General features: G+C 36.2%; 1 protein-coding gene across 2 annotated transcripts in view; it reads left to right on the forward strand.

The window, feature by feature from the left end:
• The first annotated feature begins 317 nt into the window (after positions 1 to 317).
• LOC110093633 (DNA mismatch repair protein MSH2) overlaps positions 318 to 18,080 on the forward strand; it is a 28,534-nt gene continuing 10,771 nt past the window's right edge. Inside the window, exons 1-10 of one of the 2 annotated variants that reach the window (XM_020818579.2) lie at positions 318 to 543; positions 634 to 683; positions 781 to 813; positions 4,929 to 6,002; positions 13,639 to 14,193; positions 14,275 to 14,385; positions 14,476 to 14,565; positions 14,636 to 14,707; positions 15,072 to 15,182; positions 17,522 to 17,648. In XM_020818579.2, the coding sequence (XP_020674238.1) occupies positions 486 to 543; positions 634 to 683; positions 781 to 813; positions 4,929 to 6,002; positions 13,639 to 14,193; positions 14,275 to 14,385; positions 14,476 to 14,565; positions 14,636 to 14,707; positions 15,072 to 15,182; positions 17,522 to 17,648 (2,281 nt within the window). In that variant the 5' untranslated portion in view covers positions 318 to 485. The remainder of the gene's footprint in view (positions 544 to 633; positions 684 to 780; positions 814 to 4,928; positions 6,003 to 13,638; positions 14,194 to 14,274; positions 14,386 to 14,475; positions 14,566 to 14,635; positions 14,708 to 15,071; positions 15,183 to 17,521; positions 17,649 to 18,080) is intronic. The other variant, XM_020818578.2, reaches the window with a different exon arrangement.

Genomic DNA, 18,080 nt, shown 5'->3' on the forward strand with positions numbered 1-18,080 from the left:
AGCCTCGAGATTTTCAATCTTTTTTTTAGAGGCTTTCATATAAAAATTTTGGTGCTCTTATAAATGCTACACTATCTTTTATTTAATTATGTGTTAGATCTTCATAAAAAAAGTAAGACTTTAAATTTTATATTTCTACATCACCGTGAACAGGATGCAATAATATAAAGAGATTTATTTGAGCATATAGGCATTTATTTTTTTCCTCAAATTTCATTAAATCTTCTAAAATTTTATAATACTTATACTTTGCTTTCTCGTCGGGGCCTCTACGAATTCCAAAAATATCCCTGAACTCGGTAGTCATTACCCGCTACTTTGTTTTCCCGCCATGGCTCACTGATGTCAATTCATATTTATCTCGGCATCTGAAATAAAAAAAAAATTTAGTTCCTTTTTTTCACATTTTCTCTGCAAAATTCTCTCGTCTTGTTCTTTACACTCCGGCTGCTCTTGGAGCCCAAGGTACACAGAACTAGGAGGGAATGGACGAAGAGCACTCACCTGATAACAACGGCAAGTTGTTACCCGATCTCAAACTAGGTATTGCACTGCGAGCAATCGATGAATCTTCCTTTTTGATCCTTCGTCGCAAAATCCCCTTTTTCCACCCTCTAACTTCTTCGTTTTCAGATGCTAGGCAAGCCCAGGGGTTTATTTCCTTCTTCAAAACCCTACCGAATGTACGCAAAGCTGCTTCCCTTTACTAAGTCATAAACCCTAAGCCCAAATCTTATGACTCGTATGATCAATGTTTCTGAAGCTTGTTTATTATTGCAGGATGCTAGGGCTGTGCGCTTCTTTGATCGCAAGGTGAGCGCGGTTGCTTTCTCTCGTATAAAACTTGAATTAGGTCTTTTTCGCTTCGGATACCGGATGCATTATCGATGTGCTAAGTTAAGTACACGGGGAAGAAAAGTTTTTTTTTTTTCTTTTGCAATTACTGAGCCATATAGAACTATTGCGCTTCCGTTAGATGAAAAACTGCTCGTGTTTCTAGCTTCTTGAATTCTAATGCACCATTCATGCATTTTCTTGTCCATATGCTGTTTCTTTGTTAATATGGGCCGTAGGTTAACGCTGTCTTTCTTTGTTGAATAAGGTTCTCGCTTCCGTTATTTATTTGGTAATATTTTTGGTAAGTCGATGTTGTCTTCCTCTGTTGAGTTGGTTACTAATTGTTTAAAGTTTTCCCCTTTCCTATGTAACATGTAAAATATCTAATACATGTCTTCTATATCCTTAAAGCCAAAGATCTATCAAGTTTTCTTGCTAAGACATATAAGAATATCATGTCCATTTCATATTGAGATTTGAAAATATGTTATAAATGAACTATGAACTTTGTGGTTTTCTTGGTTCGAGCGCAATTTAAACAAAAGCAAGTTCAAGTTGAGCGAGCCAATCACCATTATTTTCTTGACGCTAAGCTAAGCCAGGCTTTTGCCTCTTCCTATCCTTAGAAAGAAACATGATAAGCTAAATCACATCATGTTTGTTTGCAAACCTCATACATTATGAATAATTCTCTTACATTTGGTTTAAGCTATAGGACTTCATAGCTAGAGGGTAATGATATAGGAGGCAATGAGACCGTGTGGGTTCAATCCATCCTTATGATTGAGCTACTAGGCTTTTGGTTGACCAAGCAAAGGCCACATTAGTTGATTGTACTAGGGCTACACTAGAGCTTGTTATGCCCGAGCTACGTTAGGCCTACTCCAACTTGCTTGGATGGTCAAACACTTCCCTCTTGATTTTAAGTACTTAGTTGATCATTCCTTTTCCTCAACCTAAACATGATATGAAATACCTTACTAATATTTTTGTGTGTATTTCTTAGTCATTCATACCTCTAGTAATAGTGGACATCAATAAAGAATAACAATATATTTTAATTGTTCCTTACTTGAGTTATATTAATCTCAGGTATATTTAATGATATATTTTTATCTTATTTATTAATATTGACTTACAACTAATATTAAGGATATTATTTTAAGCATTAAAACTAAAGAATAATATAATATATTGACATTTTTTTTTTCCTTTCCACTAATAAACTAGCTTCCTCTATTTGTTTAGTTGAAAATATCATTTGCTCTCTTGCTCTAACTTTGGCATACTTTCTCTTCCTTAGCTGAAACTTTCCCCGCACCTCACTCATGTCCCTCACACATCAATTATTGTTTTAAAATAAACTCCTAAAAACCTCAATCCGCCATAAAAATTTCCAACCATAGTCTTTTGACCCAATTGTCTTATCTCATGTTCTCTATTTCCCACCTCAACAAACACAAGCTCATATATGCACGAAATACATGCAGTTTGTGCACTCCATGCATATTGCACAAATACACATCCAACTCACACACACTTTAATTTTACGGTGAAATTGCTCTATAAAAACGATTTACTTGCCAACTTAATCATTTGTTTATTAATGATTAGTCATTTTTATTTTATTTTTTAATTTTATCTTTAATATGACATGCTATTATTTTTTGCTATATAGTTATCAGCAGGTAAAATTCAATTAAACATTGTTGCTTAGTTGCTTGTTTATCTCTAACTTATTGAATAACATCTTTATTAATGGTTATTGATCTATTAATTAATAATTAATATTTTTTGCATGTAAATTTCCTAGCTATTAAGAATCTAATTAGTCATGTTGGTTAACTTAATAATCTTAACCACAATTGATGTTTGTTTACTATCCTATTCAATTTATTAATCCATGCTAAAAAAAAGTTATTCATTAATATTTGCCCTCACGAATAGTTTATTCAAGACCCTAATGCTTATTTTATATTTTATTGTTTATTTAGCAACTTGACTATAATTTTTCTTAAATTATAAAAATTGTCTTTTGATTCATTGTACAATATGAACTTATAGCCAAACCACGAGGTGTTTAACTACAATTAGGGGTCTAATTAATGGCTCGTTTATCAAGTGATTATAAGAAATACAACTAGCAGATTAAATATTAAAAGTAAATTAATTATCTTAGCTAATAATAATAATCACGAAGTGATGTAGAACGAAGGGGGGGTCATATGAATTTAGAATTTTCAAATTAATTGGAAAAGGGAGGGAAGGGGTCGGCCAAAGAGAGAGGGAAAGGGGATCCAGGTTCAATGAATGTGGAATTTGAATGGATTCCCAATTAATTTCTGATTTACCCAATCCTTAATTGAAGGAAGGCTTTCCAAAATTAAGCTGAATGATTTATGAAAGAATTTGAAATTTCAAATTCGTTTGAATTTGAATTCGAAAACTTACCAAAATTAGAACAACTTAATTTAAGAAAGAATAAATTTTAGAGGGAAAGGATTTGATTGAGAGCATTAATTGATGGGAATTAATTAATATGTGAGGGAAAAGGGGGGCGGCCAAAGGAGGAGGGGGAGAGATGTCCATGTATGATGTATGTGGCCCATGACATTAAATGAGATTTGATATTAAATATGAAATCTATTTCAGATTTAGAGGAATTAGGGGAAGGCTGCCAAAAATAGATTTGTTAATTACTTAATTCAGAAATGATTTGAAATTTAAATATCTTTGAATTCAAATTAGGAACTTTTCAAGTTAACAATAGATTAATTTAGGAAGGTAATAAAGAGGCTATTTTGAATTTAAAATTCAATATTTGTGGAGGAGGGAAGAGGCTTGGGGTGAGGTGGTCGGCCGACTATGGAGGTGGAGGGGTTGACGTTTGATCCAAAAGAAAAGTTAGCCAAAATCAAAAGAAATAAAGAAAAAACAGATGGTGAATGGTGGAGACTAGAGATGAGAGGACGGAGAGCAAAGAAAAAATAAAATAAAAATGATACAAATCACGAGCCCAGACTCTTCCTGCGGTTGGTGGGTACTACATTGCCCTCCCCGAGGGACTTCAATCCAGAAGCCTGGATCCATCATTCCATCCTACGTTTGGTGGAAACAAGGTTGTCCTCCCATATGACTTTTCTTCTCCATAACTCACACAGCGATCAAGACAAAGGCTCCAATTCTTTTTTTTTTTATTAATAATCCATCATTATATTACACAAGCAAGTGCTTATATATATAGGACTAAGAAACTAAAACAAGACACATATGCCCCTAGGACTTACATAGGACGACCCTTTTAAGTGAGGGTAAAAACGAAAAATTCATAATAAAAAGAAAAATTACGAATAAAATTTAAGATAACGTGGGACAATGACAGCCGTCGATCTTCAGCTCCTCCTTGGATAGGCATGGACGGTTGGATGTCCACATCACGAAGTACCCTTATTAAGTACTTAATGCATATAAGTTTACTATATCAGCTAAGTTTGCCTTTTATTCCTAATACATTGATATATTTTCAAAGATGAACTTCTATTCCTATCAACCATGCTAAGCTTACTAAAACCCCATAAATTTCTCACTTTATGGTTTAGGTAAACCAGGGTTAGCTATGTTAGATAAGAAGTGATATAGCTTTTAAGATTTTAACTTGAAAAGTGGATGATCGCTTCGTGCAAGGCCAGTTAAGTACTTTTTTGAACCAACCTCCCTAAGAGTTTATTTTGGTTGAATAAAAATTGATATGTCTTGTCCATGATGCACATGACATTTTTTAAGTTGTACTTGATACTTTGGACAGGTGCCGAGTTATGTTTGGATATTTTTATGGCCTGTACCTTATTCTAATGCCAATTGAAATGGTCGTTTTTTTTATAGTTATCATGGGTGCCTTGAAAAATCTGACATTTCTGTTGCTATTATAACGTTTAAGCTGTGTTGAATCTTAAATTTAAAACTAAACATCTCATTTGTGTGGATAATGTCTTTGAATATTTATCCTGTAATGTCAAAGTTTACCACTTTTAAGTGTTCTGATAGACATAGTATCCTGAATTATGTGTTTCACTTATTTTACTTTTGATCAGGATTATTATACTGTCCATGGTGAAAATGCCAGCTTCATCGCAAAGACATATTACCGCACCACCACTGCCCTTAGACAACTTGGTAATGCTAATGATGGTATTTCCAGCGTCAGTGTGAGCAGAAATATGTTTGAAAACATTGCTCGCGATCTTTTACTTGATAGAACAGATCATACAATCGAAGTCTATGAGGGCAGTGGATCTAACTGGAGGTTGACTAAAGCTGGCACTCCTGGTAATATTGGTTCTTTTGAAGATGTCCTGTTTGCCAACAATGATATGCAGGATGCTCCGGTCACAATTGCTTTGTTTCCTAGCTTACGTGAAAATCAGTGCACTGTTGGCCTAAGTTATGTTGATTTGACTAATCAAAAGCTTGGTTTAGCAGAATTTCTTGATGACAGTCAATTCACAAACGTAGAATCAGTTTTAGTTGCTCTTGGATGCAAAGAGTGTCTTCTCCCCATGGAAAGTGGAAAGTCGATAGAATTCAAGAATCTACATGATGTACTGAGTAGATGTGGTGTTCTTCTGACTGAGCGGAAGAAAACTGAGTTCAAGTCACGAGATCTAGTCCAGGACCTCAGCAGAATAATAAGAGGCTCAATAGAACCAGTGCGAGAACTACTTTCTGAATTCCAACTCGCTTTGAGTGCACTTGGGGCATTACTTTCTTACGTGGATCTTCTTGCAGATGACTGCAACTATGGTAATTATACCATCCAAAAGTACAGTCTAGATAGATACATGCGATTAGATTCTGCCGCCATTAGGGCTTTGAATATTCTAGAAAGCAAAACAGATGCAAATAAAAATTTTAGTTTGCTTGGTCTGATGAATAGAACGTGTACTGCTGGAATGGGCAAGAGATTACTAAACAGGTGGCTCAAACAACCTCTTCTTGACGTGGATGAAGTCAATTTTAGATTGGATATGGTTCAGACATTTGTGGATGATGTAGAGTTACGCCAAACATTGAGGCAACAATTGAAGAGGATGCCAGATATTGAGCGCTTGACGCATAACCTTAGGAAGAGAGCAGCTAACTTGTCACCAGTCATTAAACTATACCAGGTACTCGTGGAGGCCTTAAATTTACATTTTTACCTTTAAGAAACATACCCCCAATTAAGTTTACTACCATTTAAAAAAAAAATTCTTGTTTTTTTATATAATACGGACTTTTAGTCTTCTATAGAAGTATCACAACTTGAAAATTCTAGTGTTTGAATGAGCCAATTCATATGACTTCTTCTACCGTTACAGATTCATTTCATATTTTGCCCATGCCATGGATTTCGTTAGTAGTTATTCAATTTGCCAATTTGAATGTATGAATATGCAAGCTTTATATGAAACTCTTTGATGTTGTTGATATCCTGTCATTTCACGCTTCTAGGAGTTAGCCTTGATATTGTAGAGTATGCAGGCTATTGAAAGGTTCTAGCGCAACTCAGGAAGGGTGATTGGGCTATGCAAATCATTGTGTGTTGGTTAAGTTCCTTCAAACTTCATATGTTTGCATTTATTTTGTATTTCTCCCCTTGGGACTCTCTCCATTATGCAAGCCCTTTGTAGATATGTTGGTGGAACAAGGTCATAAAATCCATCCTTTTCCATCTGTCAAGGAACAATCTATCGTAATCCCTCTAAAACTTGGAGGTGCTTCCATCTATAACCCCCTCTAGCCTTGTTGCGGGCTAGAATATACGCGGCGATAGAATTAAATTTTTTTTCGTCTCAGCGTTGTACGGATATCTAGCACACAAACATGAGAGAAATAACACCATGATTTTTACGTGAAAACCCTGGAAAGGGAAATAACCACAGGGCCACACCCAGTTGAAATAATTCCACTAGTGTTTGTTTGAGGTACAAGAGGCTGACTCGTCCTTAAAATTTGGGACGATCAGATTACAATGCTTCACTTCCGAATTGAAATCTGAATACAAACAAGTTGCGTATTTGAGCTGAATTCAGAGTCACTTAAAATTCCGGCGTTACTTGGGAATCGGGCAGAGTTCCAGCTTCACTCGGGCGTCAAGCAAAATTCTGGCGTCACTTGGGGCGTCGGATAGAATTCTGGCATCACTTGGGCGTCGGACATAATTTCGGCGTCGATCGAGCGTCGGGCAGAATTCCGGCGTCGATCGAGCGTCGGGCAAAATTCTGGCGTCGGTGGTCGAAGAGTTTCTTTCCTTCTAATCTTCTTCTCTTCTCCTTCTTCTCTTCTTCTTCTTTCTTGGCCCCCTCTCATGAGAAATGAGTGATCTATTTATAGATGTTATGGAGTGGCATGACTTGTAAATAGGTGAGAGATCAGGGGTAAATAGGGAGTGGTCGGATAGACGGCCGATATTGAATCCCTTGATCATGTACCGTTCACCAGACATTTGAAGGTCTTAATGATGTCGAAATTCAACGATCTTGGGCTCGTTGGATTCGTCTCGTCGAGCCCGCTCGATTTGATTATAATAACGTCATATTTGAAAATCGTTTGATAACTCAAATTGTGGTTTGATCTTTGCAATAGCGCTCCAGGTGCTTGATTTAGACTCATTTGGGCTCAGATTGAGTTGATTTTGGTGTCATTGAGTTCGAATTTCCGAGACGCTCAGTTTGACTGTAAGTTCGCTAAAATCGGAGTTCAGGTGTTGCCGAATTTAAGTTTTGAAGTTTTCGGCTTGGATTTGCCTCGAGATTCATGCCCGATTAAGATAATTTTTTGATTATATATCAGTTGGCCCCTATTTTTGGACGTCAAAGCTCCAGGAGACCGAATATATGCATCACAAATTTTGGAGAATTTTCCATGTGATTCAAAATCCGATCTTGCATGTAGGAGCCTCAAATGGCTTTAAAAGTGCCGAAATTGAGTCCGAAATGTTAAAAAATGGTCCCGGGGACCCCAAAAAGGTTCGATTTGTCATTTTCGGGGCAAATATTGGACCCGAAATCGAGTGGGTAGTTGATCCGGCTGACCGATCGCCGTTGATGGATTTTTTGAATAAAATATATTATTTTTTAATTCCAAAAAAATCAGAAAATTTTGAAAAATTCCGAAAATTCCAGACAAATATGGAAACTTCTTTTCTTCCCTCGAAAACATTATAAATAGCCCCCAGTGCCAGGGGGAAACTTGCACATTCTCCTTTTCTCCTTGCTTTCTGACAATTGAGGTTTTCCGCTATTTTTCTGTAGGTGACTTTCCCTACTTGACCCAATGGTCCTCCTATTGTACAGAAGTTGGAGATTTCCTCTCTTTTTCTCTCTTTCTACCCATTTTTCTTCTTGCTCTAGAGGCTTTCTGCTAACTTTCGTAGGTGACTTTTTCTACTCAAATTTAGCGCTCCTCTTTAGTATCGAAGTTGAAATGGGTGATCACATATCTGCCAGAAATCCCCCGCCAAAGATCGCCCATTTGGTCGATCTGAGGGTTCAAAGAAGACTCACTAGGCGCCGAAGACTGATGATGTTATCTTCACAATCACTGAAGATTCTTTCATCTCTTTTAGGAAAAACTTCCACTTTCTTAATGATCTGGTGATGAAGGTGCCGACAAGATCTGATCGTGCCCATTATCCTCCCCCGGGATATGCAACAGTGTATGAATTTAGTTTGCGAGCGGGGCTATGGTTTCCACCATCACCCGAATTGATTGATATTTTGACGATATGCAGAGTGACTTTATCTCAACTTTCTTTTAGGGCCATGTCGATCATAGTGGGACTAGTCATACTTTTCAGAGATCGTGGAAGTTCCAGAGGCAGTCCCCCAACCTTCAAAAATTCATTCCAAACGACCAGGGAGCGAGGGTGATTTGCAGGCATAAAAAAAGAAGAAAGCGAAGAAAATTTTGGCAATCGCTAGCAAAGGTCCTCGTAATAGTTTATTTTGCTTTTGATTGAGGATTGGGTAGTTTCTTTATTGTTTCTTGTTCTATTTACATCCCTTTTGGCTTATATCAAAACTATTGCTATTTGGATGTTATAATCATAGGCATTTTGTTAATGAATTGGCTCGTTAGTTCATTTCCTTTGTTTACTCTAGTGTATATATATCTTGTTGTACCATTTGTATATGCATATTTCTCTTTGTGAATACAAAACAAATCTTCATATCCTTTCATCATGTCTCACGTTGCCGGGGTGTTTGCCTTCCGGACAGGGTGTGACACACTGTGTGTATGGTAGTGGTCGGCGGTAACCTCAATCAATAAGCCACTGCTTCAATCCTATCCAATATCTCATAAGGGCCAAAGTATTTTGGGGTCAGCTTCTTATTCCTCCTGTTAGTTACTTTCCTTTGTCTGTAGGGACGAAGCTTCAAGTATACCCTATCCCCTGCATCAAATTGGATGTCCTTCTTGCACCAATGCACCTGCTTTTTCATGATCTGTTGAGTCCTCAACAAATGTTTTTTTTTTTTTTTAATTCATCCAATACCCTACCCTTCTCCTCCATGTATTGCTCTACTTAGGATTCTAATTTGCTAATCTGCCCAAAGTGCACCTAGTGAGGTCGACCTCATCTGTACAACATTGTTAAGGGAGTAATCTAGAAAGCTGAATGGTACGAAGTGTTCTACCAATACTCTGCCCATGCCAACCACTTTACCCACAACCGAGGTGTCTCGAAAGCAAAACATCGCAGGTACTTTTCTGGGTGTTTACCTCATTCGTCTGCCCGTCCGTCTTGGGGTGGTCAGCGGTGCTCCTCTTCAGCACTGTCCCCTGCAGCCTGAACAACTCACTCCAAAATGACTGATGAACATCTTATATCGGTCGGACACTATAGACTCTGGTATCCCTTGCAGTCTGACTACACCTTTGATGAATGCTATTGCCACAATCACTTCTGTGTAAGGATGTCACTACCTTATATCTATCTCCTCCTTATGAATAGGCTTTAGAGGATGTCTTCTCTCTTCTACCTCCAAGATCTCCTCATTGTGATCATCCCTCTGGCTGCCATAATTTGTATTTCCTCCTATCGTAACTCTTTCCTCTGATGCCCAACACCTTCTTCACCATGTCTTATGGGTTGGAGAACTTATCCTTCATTGATAAAATTCTGTCCTCAACCATTGCTTTGATTTGGTTCATCTCTCCTCCAAAATGTTCTTTCAAGGCATCAATTTTCTTAGCCATCATAGGTACCCAAATCTTGGCCAAACAACAAAAAACAGTAATTTTGGCCTTCAAACAATAGAAATCAGCATTACGAAGGGGAAAACACAGCAGAAATCAGCAAGGACATGCTATATTTCAGCTCAGGACAATGATTTGATACCAATTTGATAGAAAGTAGATGCACCTTCAACCAAATCAACGAACCGTAGGAAGAAATTGGGAAGAAGAACACACCACAAATCTTTTGATTGCAAGTATGAAAATAACAATATGCAGTTGGATCTTCAATTGGAGAGAAAGATTGACTATCCCAAAATCCCTAGTCATCGGCTAGGGGCCTCACAACCTAAAAACTTCAAATTTCAGTAAAACATAAGAATCCCCCAACCCTAGGTTAAACAAAACTATTTAAGGGCATACAATTTCTAGCAAAATACCCAAACCAGCCCTCCCAATTTGAATTTCCCTCATACTGATCCCTCCTCCCTTTGCATTAACTCCTATGCCCCACCCTAAGGGGGGCAGATTGTTGCTGAGGCCGTCCAGGCTTCCGCCTAGGGTAAACAATGGCTGGTTTGGATTGACTGAGCAATGACCAGTCCAGGAGGGATCGATCTATCAACATCCCTAGATGTTTCTACTATTTAGTGGAACATAAGATATGAGGAAATGTTTTTGATTGAAGATTACACATGTAGTAAGCATTAAAAAATACCAAATTTATCTTAAATGATTTGATTAACTTTTTTTAAGAAAAAACTTCCAGGCTAAAGTGGAATCCTTAAGTTTAGCTAACTTCAAAGTACATATATGGTTGGTTGTTGAAATTACACCATTAATGATAAAATAATTGAAGGATTTCACTCTGAAAATTTCTTTCTTGAGAACCCAAACAAGGCAAATTAATTGTTAGTGTTAATAGAAATTGGATTTGGGAGGGTATAAATTATTGATCTCTTCCTTCAATTGAAAAAACGGGTCGGGTCGACCCGAACCCGAATAATACCGGGTCAATTTCGGGTTGACCCGAACCCGACCCGTAACCCGAAATTGACAGGTCTAAAGAAATAACCCAGTGCTAGTGAATTCTCCAACCACATGAAGGCAGAAATTGAGATAGAACTTCACAATTAGGATTCCAAGCTAATCGGAAGAGATTATTGAAAGCAATTGTCAGGAATATTTAGAAGCCATTTATCCTTCAAAAATCTATATGAGCTGCAGTTGTTGACCTGCCAAGTCGTAGGAGTGGTTGAATTGTTTTCCTAATCCCTTTATTGAAGCAATGGCAAGTTAGAGACCACTTTCTCGATAAATTTGTTGGATCCTTAATTTTAAAATCTCTCCTTGAGATGTTGCAAGCGAAAGAAAAATTATAATTATTAGTTTTTCAATCCAATTTGGTGATAAGGAAAATGTTAAGATTTTAGGAAATGAGGCTAAGACCTTTTTATACTTTTTTAGAAATGCATATTTTGTTCCAGTTGACTTGATGAATACACCTATCATTAGCAATGCCCCTCCAGAAGAATTTTTTCTTGATTGAGTCATTTTTTTATACTAATCACCCAGGGAAATATAAAAAAATAATAAAAAAGAGTAGGGAAATATAAAAAAAAATATTAGGTTTTATAAGAGTTAACCTTCCACCTTGAGAAAGAAATCTATCTTTAAAGCTTGAAAGCTTTTTCTAGATAGTTTTAATTAGGGGTGTCAATTTGTGTCGACGGGTTGGGTTTGGGTCAAACCCAACTTTGACCCTACAGTTTTTGACCCGACCCAAACCCGACCCGATTCAAGTTTCAGGTCACTTTTCCTAAACCAAACTCAACCCGATTCATGTTCGGGTCAATCCGACCCGACCCGTAATTCCCCGAAATCGATGAAGTTCGTGCGCCTATGCAGCCAAATTGATCGTAGCTATTGCGGCTGCAGCCATCACCACAGCCTCCATTTCCTCTACAAACATCAAATGAGCCCTAAACATTCATTTTTTGAACCCAAATGTAAGATGGAAGAGGGGAAGCCGGGAAGCCCCAACGTCTCCATGATAAGAAAAATGCAAGAATAAGCCAGCAATCACGTTTAATATAGAAAAAAAAAAGAAGACAAACTTTCAAAATCTATAAGGGAATCTTTGATCTTTTCTAAGAAAATATGTATAAAAGTGTCGGCTCAAATTAGTAAGGGAAAAACTGAAAAAGCAAGCAAAACCTTTCATTAGAAAGAATGGAGAAGAGAGGAGGTTAGAAAGAGAGACCTGTATGCTATTCATTATTCAAGGCCGGCTTGTTGAGCCTTCGCAGGCGGCGACGCTTCTCCTTCTCGACGACAACGATCTTCTTCCTCGTCACTTTGATGAAAACAAGGGCAAGAGCGAAGGAAAAAGAAAAGAGGAAAGCCAAACTCGAAAGCCGCTGTGCCGCATGGTTAAGTCCGTAATATTAATGAGATATCGGGTTGAGCTCGGGTCAATGTCGGGTTGTCAGGTTGACCCGAACCCGACCTGAAACTCAAATCAGGTCAAATATTTGAACCCGAACCCGACCCATTTGCTAATAGGGTCGACTCGAACCCGGATTTTTTCAGGTCAGGTTCGGGTCGGGTTTCGGGTCATGTCAAAAATTGACACCCCTAGTTTTAATGGTGAGGTTCCATAAAGATTTTTGGATTTGCCGATTTGGAACTAAATGGGATTTCAAGATATTTAAAAGAAAGAGTTTAGATCTTGACAAGATAACAAGCATAATGGGAGATTTCTTCAATTTATATTAAAGATGACTTATTAAAGTCTATATTAAGGTAAACAATTTTGCTAAATAGTTGAAGAATATGTTTTAGTTAACCAATTGTAATGTGGTTGCATCACATTCCACATATGAGAAGGGTGCCACCAACAAATTTAATGCTGTTAATTGGCAGAGATTCCTTGCTTATATGACAACCATTAATCCAATTATTATAATCATTAACCATGAGCATTTTGTGCAAGATGTTTTCCATAATGTTCAAATTAAAATGTGAGAGAGGGTCATCTTGACAAAGCCCTCTATGCAACTAAACCGAGGACTCGGATTGCCATTGACAAGAAGAGGGTTGGCATGCAAAATGGATCTAGGAGGAGAATCTGTTCTGAAGATTTGGATGTCATGAAATTACATCACAACAACACATTTATCAAAATCAACTTTAATATAAAGATTTCATATTTTATTTTTAGGAGTTAGGATGGAATGAATAAGTTCATAAGTTGTCACCATACAATCAGTAGTGCTTCTATTAGACATAAGATGCTGGAGGAGGCATCAACAAGTTTAGTTATAATAGTTTTAAGCCTATTGAAGATAGTTTTAGACTTCATTTGTTCACTCCATTGTCATAAAGCAACTTCCTCCATGCAACAATCATTAAAATCCTTAATTGACAATTAAGGATCTTGGACTAACATTCAGAACGTTTTGTGCTATTTTAATTAATTGTAAGTAGTGTGTTTATTTTTTTTTTTTCTGTAGACATTGTTCCATCAGCTTCAACTATATTATTCCTTTGATTAATTGATTCATTTTGACTCATCTACAGGCATGCAACAGGTTACCATACATTAAAAGTGCCCTTGAGCATTATGAAGGACAGTTTTCTCCTTTGATAAGAAAGAAATATATCTGTCCTCTACAACATTGGTTGGGTAAGGATCAGCTGAATATGTTTATTGATCTTGTTGATACAGCTGTTGATGTTAATCACATTGAGAGTGGTGAATATATGATATCACCTGGGTATGATGAAGCATTAGCATTATTGAAAGATAAGCTTGATGCAGTTGAGCAACAAATATACAACCTGCACAAAGAAACAGCCAATGATCTTGATCTTTCTATTGACAAGTTTTTAAAGTTGGAAAAAGGGAGTCAATTTGGACATGTATTTAGGATCACCAAGAAAGAAGAACAGAAAGTGAGGAAAACTTTAAATACCCACTTTATTGTCCTTGAAACTCGTAAGGATGGAGTTAAATTTACAAATACAAAACTTAAAAAACTTGGAGATCAGTATCAAAAGATACTCAATGAGTATACAAGTCGGCAAAAAGATTTAGTTTTACGCGTTGTTGACACTTCTGCTACCTTTTCAATGGTAAAACAGATGTTCTTGAACATTTTCCTCTGCTTTTTCTATGGAATTATTTTTTCACAGTTTCAATAAAGTTTTCTTTAGATTTTTGAAGATTCAGCTAGGCTTCTTTCTGAGCTAGATGTGTTGCTCAGTTTCGCTGATCTTACTGTTAGCTCCCCTGTTCCATATGTGAGACCGGAGATCACAGGATCTGTAAGATTTTATACTTTAATAAATAATGTGTCTGTTATGTTTGCTTGATTGTGACGTGGAAGAACTATTGTTTACTTCACCAATTTCTAGGATGAAGGAGATATCATATTAGAAGGCTGCAGACATCCTTGTGTAGAGGCGCAGGATGGTGTGAATTTTATACCTAATGATTGCAATCTTGTAAGTAACTTCTGATTTATCTTTTCTAGAAAGACTGGTGGTTGTTTTAAACTTTTTAATGGCAGTGCAGGTTCGAGGTAAGAGTTGGTTGCAGATTATTACTGGTCCTAATATGGGAGGAAAATCTACATTTATACGACAGGTTTGTTTTTTCTTTTTTTGGCTTCCACAGGTGTGATTAATTTCAGAATCACAGATTTGCTGCCTCCTTTTATCTCATAATACTTCTAAACTTTTTTTATATAACATTGGTATTGCAAGTCCCATTAGACGAGTTCCTTAGAAATTATGCTTGACTTCTGAAATCAATGATATGCTATGCTATTCCTGTTCCTTTTTTTATTGTGAAAAGTTGGTTGAGAAACTTAGGTTTAAAATTTTCACATTCTTAAATTTTCTAGATTTTATATAAAATTGATCCTCCAGTCTTTGTAATTACCTTTTCTGTATCCTGCAATATTTCACGTATTTTCATGGTTTTTTTCCTTGCATATCCTCAATGGCAGGTTGGCGTGAATGTGTTGATGGCACAAATTGGATGCTTTGTTCCATGTGAGAGGGCAAGCGTAAGCGTTCGTGATTGTATCTTTGCTCGTGTTGGTGCTGGTGATTGCCAAGTAAGTGTTTTTGACCTAGGATATTTGTTTGTCTTGTTGACTTTATGCCATGTGATTGTTCTTACCGGTGAAGAAAAGACAATGATTCAACTCCCTCCCTTCGATATAACTACTATAATATCTGAATCTGATTAATTGCAACTGATCGTTACATTTACATTTGGCCGTGGGCTTGTGATTTGATATGATTTTCATCCCTGGGGGGGGGGAGGGGGGGATGAGCGTTCAAGCATATCATTAGTAATGCAGGATGACCATTTTAAATTTTTTTAAAAGACTATTTACTATATATCCAAATATTGGTTGTAAATGCCTAGTCTCTTGAATAGGTAGAGAAAATTATTCCTCCATAAAGTTGGTACATTAGGGATTACCTATTGTAAGCTCTAAAATTGAAATATATCTTAATAACTCTAAGGAGAAATAGATATATGTCCCATCTACTTTAAAATACAGCAATTAGCACCAACCAATAAAAATGTATATCATTGGCTTCTCTTAGCTAGGTAATAAGTCATGAATGAAAATAGTGGAGGATTACATTAGGTAGTCGACAACCAGCATAAAACTTATCGAATAATCATGATATGAATCAATCAATGCTGGGGCGTTCCTTGGAAGCAATGCGTTGTATGGCCTGAATACAATGACAAGTCAGCAAGGGTCATTGCACCGGCGCCCGGGTGCAGTGTTAAAAAGACAAGGGTTCCCACATTAGAGACGGATGTGGGGAAATAAGCTAGTTAATGAAATTAAAATTAAGATAGGAACATGGAATATAGGTTCCCTTATAGGCAAATTAATGGAATTAATAGATATTATGATCCATAGGAAGATAAATATTCTTTGCATTCAGGAAACTAAATAGGCTGGAGAGAAGGCTAAGGAGATTGATAATTTAGGATTTAAACTATGATATTGGATATGAAATACTTGAATATTTCAAACCCTAACAAGAATTGAGAAAAACAACAATAGAATCACACAAAATCTGGTAGAAAAGTCTCCGAATTGTAATTGGATTGCAAAAGAGAGAACTAACGGAAGTAACAAAAACAAAGATACAATTGATCCTCAATTCGAGAGGAGGATCGTTCTCTCCCAATATCTAGATGAGTTTAGAGCCCAAGACATCAAGAAGAACCCTCACAAGAACAAAATAACCAAAACAAAACCCTAACTCTAATTCCCTCATTCTACTTAAAATATACAATTAATTAATCAAGTTAAATGATTAAGGAGCCCTTGCCGCCCCCTCCTCTCCCTCCTAAGAGTTTGAATTTGAAGTTTTGGTGGACCCCACTCCTCTCCCTCTCTCTTTGCCGCCCTCCTATAGTAAACATGAATCGGTCCCCTAGGGACCGTTTGTAATTGGACCGCTCCGCTGGGGATCAGTTTGACAGTATTTTGGTAGGAGTACTATAAATAATATAGGCGTGATTATAGATAAGAGTTTGGAGGATAATGTTGTAAAAATTAATAGAATTAGAGATATAATTATAGATTTAAAAATTGTTATTGATGCTAAGATTATTAATATAACAAGTGCTTATGTTAAGATTATTAATCTGTTCAAGATTAAAATTTTAGAATGACCTAGAAGGATTAATACAAATGATTTTTATTGGAGTAGATTTAAATGAACATGTTGGTAGAGAGATATATAATTTTAAAAACATACATGGTGGCTATGATTTTGGAGCGACTAATGAAGGTGTAAAGTTCATATTAGATTTTTCTTTAACTTATGATTTTGTAATTGCTAATATCTTATTTAAGAAAAAAATATTAGCATCTCATCACTTATAAGAATGGGTATAGTAAACTTTAGATTGATTATTTTCTTATAAAAAAGAGTAGTTTAGATTGTAAAGTTATTATGAGTAAAAGTTTATGCACGCAACATCGCTTATTAATTTTGGACTTTAAGATGAAGAGACAAAATATTAAAAAATAAAGTAAATCATTGTTCTTGGATTAGATGGGAGCATCTAAAGAATATTAACAAAAAATATTTTTTGAGAGTACGTTTATAGATCTCCATGATTTTTGTTTTTCTTTCTTAAAACAGAGAAATGTGAGTAAATGGATTAGACGCTACCTATGCATAGAAATTTCACAGAAAGCCCTGGATTCTTACATAATCCAGTTTTTTATTAGTAAACTAAAGTAACATGATGCCCTTTATTATTGGACTTTATTTTTTTTCCTTTTCTATGTTTTCGTGCATTTTCTAACCGATTTATGCTCAATCAAGGTTCTCCATACCCTAGCAAAACAGTATGTTTCGATTTCTATCTTCTGGATTATTATGGACTATTTCTCTTTTGGTTTTGCAGCTCCGTGGTGTTTCAACCTTCATGCAAGAAATGCTTGAAACTGCCTCTATCTTGAAAGGCGCAACAGAGAAGTCACTCATAATAATTGATGAGTTGGGCCGTGGCACATCTACTTATGATGGATTTGGTGCGTTTGAAAGATTTTTTTTTTGACTGACTTATATAACGTCTTTACTTTGTTTTGTTTTCATTTTATTTTTTATTTTTATTCTTTTCACTCAATTAAAGAAGATATTTGGATAATCTTATGTATTTTTATTTTTAGAAAGAGAATAAGCAATACTTTAAATAGAAAATAGTAGTATTTGTTTAAATTATATATTTTATCTTAATAATTTATAAATGAGAATAATGTGCCCATGACATAACATGTCCTAGTTTTTAACACTTATGTCGTGATGTCCTGCATCTCATGTTGATATTCATGCTTCATAGGCTTTCTTGTGAGTGAAGTTGTGGTACGAGTGCCTCTGTGTAGTCCCACAAATTAAATAGTTGTAGAAATATCAAATGGTATGCCCTCTCCATGGGATAAATTTTTTGGGTTGAAAATTAGTTT

Source organism: Dendrobium catenatum, unplaced genomic scaffold, assembly GCF_001605985.2.
Source record: "Dendrobium catenatum unplaced genomic scaffold, ASM160598v2 fragScaff_scaffold_1520, whole genome shotgun sequence".
NCBI classification, from domain to species: domain Eukaryota; kingdom Viridiplantae; phylum Streptophyta; class Magnoliopsida; order Asparagales; family Orchidaceae; genus Dendrobium; species Dendrobium catenatum.